Source organism: Myxine glutinosa, chromosome 4 (assembly GCF_964187855.1).
Source record: "Myxine glutinosa chromosome 4, kmMyxGlut1.1, whole genome shotgun sequence".
Taxonomy (NCBI): Eukaryota; Metazoa; Chordata; class Myxini; order Myxiniformes; family Myxinidae; genus Myxine; species Myxine glutinosa.
Window position 1 is genome coordinate 79,757,325 of NC_136264.1, and position 5,000 is coordinate 79,762,324.

Sequence of the window (5,000 nt, forward strand, 5' to 3'; positions counted from 1 at the left end):
TGTAGGCCTCTGCTGATTATACACTGCCTGGGTTTTTTGCATCAGATTTCCATTGGCTTTGTTTAGGTCGAGTGTTACTCACACTGAGGAAACCCCGAAAAATCGAATCATATGTCAAATTCATGTCCTTATGCTTGACCAAGTAAGTAAGATTTAATCAAGACTGTCAGAACATGCAATAATCAAGCGTTATGCTATGCAAATTGCTAAACAAATAGCGTTACGTAATTTTTGAATGGCGCCATATTGGGGTTAAGCAATCCATGACCATTGACGAATCAGCTCATTCTGATATAACCGTGGGGAGGATGACATGGATGAGGTGTCAAGTTAATTTTTTTAATAGCACATTAAATGTGTGTTTCCCAATCGCGCTGTTCATTTTTTAAAAGTGCTTTAAAATGCGCATTTCCCAATCGTCCCGTTACCAGATTTTGTCGCAGGTTGTGACCACAGTGCGGCCATTCTTGTTCCTATATAAGCAAGAAAGAAATTAGTTTTTTGTGTCTGGGATTTCAAAGAAACCATTTAACACTTTGTGTTTCAAGACTTCTTGCAGTAATTCACTTCCACAACAATTAACATCTGGTTCAACAGTTGGAAGTTCAGGATCCAAAACTGGGTCTTAGACCTGGAATGCTGTGCATGTTATCGAGCAACAAACAGCATCTCCAGGTCCAATTCACCTCATCTTGAAGGCACAACACAATCGATGAAGCCACTCATGAAAACATGTGGTGAAGGAACAACACGTGGTAAGAAAACCTTGTGGCGATTCGTACCGATTTGCTTTCTTTAGCAATGTAGTCAGCAACAATTTGCTAAAAACAATTTCTGCTGAAGGCTTCAAGATGAGATGCAGATTCCACAACATTCGAAGCAGATTTCAAGGCAGTCTGCTGAGTCGCAGCATCCTTCAAGCAGGCCACAGTCACAGTCACATGAGCAGTCATCTCCGCAGTCTTCACCAACACCGGTGCAACAAGCATCGTCACAAGCTCCACATGTGGCGCAACCGCACACGAGGTTGCAAAGTGAAAGGAACTCACAGAACAGGCATGCCAAGATGCAGTGCACACAGCAGTCTGTGGGATTGGTGGATTATAAAAGGGGGGGTGATAACAAATGGGGTAACTTGAAATGATTGGTTACCTTCAAAATGTTCTTGGTAGATTTATGATGGTTTTGGTACTTTATTTTCCATATATTCAGATGAGATACAGAAAGGTTCGACCATCCAGTAGCCTTGACATGGAATGCAATGAAGTGCTCTGAAAGGATATCTACTATAAATGGATGAGTTGTGTGTGTGTTTGTATGTGTGCATGTCATACTTTGTGTCTATTAATTACGTGCGTCTATTAATTAAGTACGTACTATTGAAATGTACCTTTTAACTCTTTAGACTGCTGAGACTCCAAATACCTTTGAAGACCCTTTAAGACCCCAAAGATCCTTAAGACCCCAAAGACCCTAAAGACCAAGATGACCCAAAAGTACCCGAAGACCCATTAGACTCCGAAGACCCAAAAGTTCCCAAAGGCCCAAATGACCCAAAGTCCCCAAGGACCTAAATAAACCAAAAGAGAAAGATGACCCAAGAGTCCCCGAGGACCTAAAAGACCCAAAAGTCCCCAAGGACCCAAAAGACTCTGAAGACCCAAAGTCCCAGAGCACCCAAAAGATTCAGAGGACCCAAAAGAACCCCCGAGTCTGGCAGGCAGGTATGCTTCAAGGCGATGAAGACCAATGAAAATTTGGTCCAAAAGACCAATGGGCCCCCTAGTTATTGAAATGTTTGAGTAGTCAAGTTGGCTTGTTTGACCAATCTCAATTTGTATATAAGAGTAATAGAGATGTCGAGGATGCTTTGGTTGTTTATCTCCAAAGATTGTTTCATCATTTAAACACTCTTTTGTAAGATCAGTATTTATTGATTTCTCCAGGGCCTTCAATACCATTGTACCACACGTATTAATTAACTAGTTACTGAAATTAGATGTCACACCACGGCTTTCAAGATTAATTCACAGTTTTCTTACAGATAGACCACAACAGGTGATGTGTAATAATATGGTACAGGTATCACATGTCAGGGGTTTGAGTCTTGGCACATCACAAGGGTGTGTACTTGTCTCCCACATTTTGTTTTCTTTGTTTTCAAGAAACTACTGCAGTAAAGTTCTAATTGTAGTGTTATCAAATGTGCCGATGATATCGTAATTAGTGGGTTCCTACTGATGGATAAGCATGAATATGTGAACGAAGTTCAGAGGGTCGTAGACTTGTGTATAAATATATAATAACCACCTTTAGAGGCCATTTTTCCCCGCAAAGCGGGGGTTGGCCTTTTTCGGGAACCGTGGTTGTTGTTGTTTTTCGGTCCCCTTTTTGAAGCAATGTCTTACGGCCGGATGCCCTTCCTGACGCCAACCCTTTTTGCCGCCTTTAACGACAAACAGGGAATTACCAGTGAACTGGTACTCAAATCGTGACACGTAGGTCGTACGTAGGTACGTAGGTCGCTGACCTACGCTGACCTACGCTGACCTACGCACAGGTCGTACGTAGGTCGTACGTAGGGCTACGTAGGTCGTAGAATTGTGTGACCGTCATGATTTAGTTCTTAATTTTTGAATAACAATTACAAATGTGTGAATAATTTTTGAATAACAAGATATTTGATGGACGCGCAGCTATGCCGCTGATGCAGTGCCCCTGTTTCCAGTAAGCTGGTACTCGTTTTACTGACTTCAGGTGGGTTGACTCAGCTTGTCATCTTTCCGGTGTTAATTCAACGGCACGACAGGTGCTCAAACTCAAGACCCGAAGATATCAAGCCAGCCACTTTAACCGTTAAGCCAACACCAGGCTTTTAGGGCACAGCGATTGACAACAGATTTAAATGGAGCAAGAATTCCCAAGTGTTTGGCTGGTAAAACAAACCAAATATTGTACTTTTTAAGGAAATTGAAAGAGTTTCATGTCGAAAATGACCTTTTGGTTCTTTTCTATCAGTCCTTGATTCAAAGTGTTCTTACTTTCAGTTTGATGAGTACATTTGGGAATCGCCTGAAAGAACATGTTATGAAATTGAAAAGACACAGAAGGATTGCCCATCATGCAATACGGACAAACATTCTCTCAATCCGTACATTGTATGAGAAACGTGCTGTGTTGAAGGTTCACATATGCGGAATAATGAGGGATCCATTCCACTTCATGTTTGTGTTAGTTTGAATCGTTCAGGCATTCGCCTTCGTGTTAGTGTGTGACACTTACCTTGTGCTGTCATCTTCGACTATCGTTTGTTCAATTCATGTTTAATGCTAATGCTAAAGGGAAGTGATGCTCCATTTTTGATTTGAATTGACAGTGGATAAAAATTTCCATGTTTCATGTGGACAATAAAAAATAATGAAATTAAACTAACAGTGTCCATAATGTAGTCTTTGGACCTTAAACATTTCACAATTCCTCATATATACTGTACAGTACTAGCAGGAGTACCTGGCATTGCCCGGTGATGTTCTAATCATGTTGGCATTTTAAAGAAATCAATTTGTTTTTTTTTCTATTTATTGTGGGTGCCTAAAACATTCCCCTACAAAATATTTATTTAATATTATGATATTACACACACACACACACACACACACACACACACACACACAAATCGCATGTAATTGAATATTACCTTTCATATACCTACAATGGCTCAGGCACCACAGAACGATTTTTTTTAAATGTAAAAAAAATTGAACTTTTTTTTTTCAAAATTTTCAAATTTTGCACTCACTGATGAACTTTTGAAACTTTTACGAAGATCCTTTCAGCCATCTCTGAGAAAAATGTCGACACACAGACAGACAGACAGACAAATGGCTCTCTTATGAATGAATGAATGAATGAATGAATGATCGTTTTAAGGCCATTTTCCCCGCGACAGCAGGGGTTAGAGCAGGGGCTCTCCCCACGAGAGCCTTGCGGGCCCCATGACAATCATGGTTCCCTGTTTGAGGCAATGTTTTTATGGCCGGATGCCCTTCCTGGCGCCAACCCTTAGTCGCCTCTTACGATGCGCAGGGATACGGTGTACCTATTCTAAACCGGGGTACACACCGGGATCATTCAGCCAGCAAGCTGGTACTCAATTTGCCGACCTCGGAAGGATGACAGGCTGAGTCAACCCCCCTGGTGTTAATTCAGCAATCGACCGGGATTCGAACCCAGGATCCTCGGATCCCAAGCCGGCACCCTAATCGCTAAGCCAACACCAGGCTATCAACACCAGGCTCTCTTATAATACAGACAATCAATTCAAAAACTTCAAGCCCCATCCACTTCAAATCCTCACTGACATTCCTGTGGAGTAGAGAAAAGATGTCTCAAAGGCACAACAAAAGGCCAGACCATTACTGACAATTGCTCCAAAACTCCCCCCCCCCCCCCCTTTCCGTGCCTCCTCCCCCCAAGCCCTCACCCTCCCACAGATCTCCCGATGTCCCTGCTCTCAAATGTTGTACTTGTGTGCTTCCCTCTCTCTCCCAATCTTGTCTCCCGCTCACTTTATCTTTTGTTTATGTGTCATTTTGTCTTTTTGTGATTAATGTTAGCTCTTACACAAGCCTCGATCTTGTACACAAAAACAAAAAACGCCCCCAAAAAAAACAATCTACTTGATCACATCCCCTAGTACATGCCACCTGGTTAGCTGAGCCCAAATCCCAATTGAATCTATCCTAACCAATTGCATGGGCTCTTTTGAATGGTATTTTTGAGAATGGCTACCTACTTAAATAACACATTCGCAATAAATAAAAGTTGCATTGATGTATGAAATTATCCCTATATAGGATGCAAAGAACCATACCAATAACAGGTTTAGGTTTATATGGAGTTGTTTAGAACACAAAGCTGGGGCCTTGCCGCAATGTTTGTGCATATAGTGCTGCTAAGTCATGGAGCCAGCCAGGCCGATGAAGCAGCGCAAAGCAGTA

At 41.9% G+C, this 5,000-nt stretch overlaps 1 protein-coding gene across 3 annotated transcripts in view; it reads right to left on the reverse strand.

The window, feature by feature from the left end:
• The window catches only part of LOC137424902 (uncharacterized), a 56,621-nt gene that overhangs the window by 1,229 nt on the left and 50,392 nt on the right, over positions 1 to 5,000 (reverse strand). For all 3 annotated transcript variants that reach the window (XM_068112793.2, XM_068112794.2, XM_068112792.2), the window contains exon 5: positions 1 to 1,085. This exon is cut by the window's left edge and continues 1,229 nt beyond it. In XM_068112793.2, the coding sequence (XP_067968894.1) occupies positions 847 to 1,085 (239 nt within the window). In that variant the 3' untranslated portion in view covers positions 1 to 846. The remainder of the gene's footprint in view (positions 1,086 to 5,000) is intronic.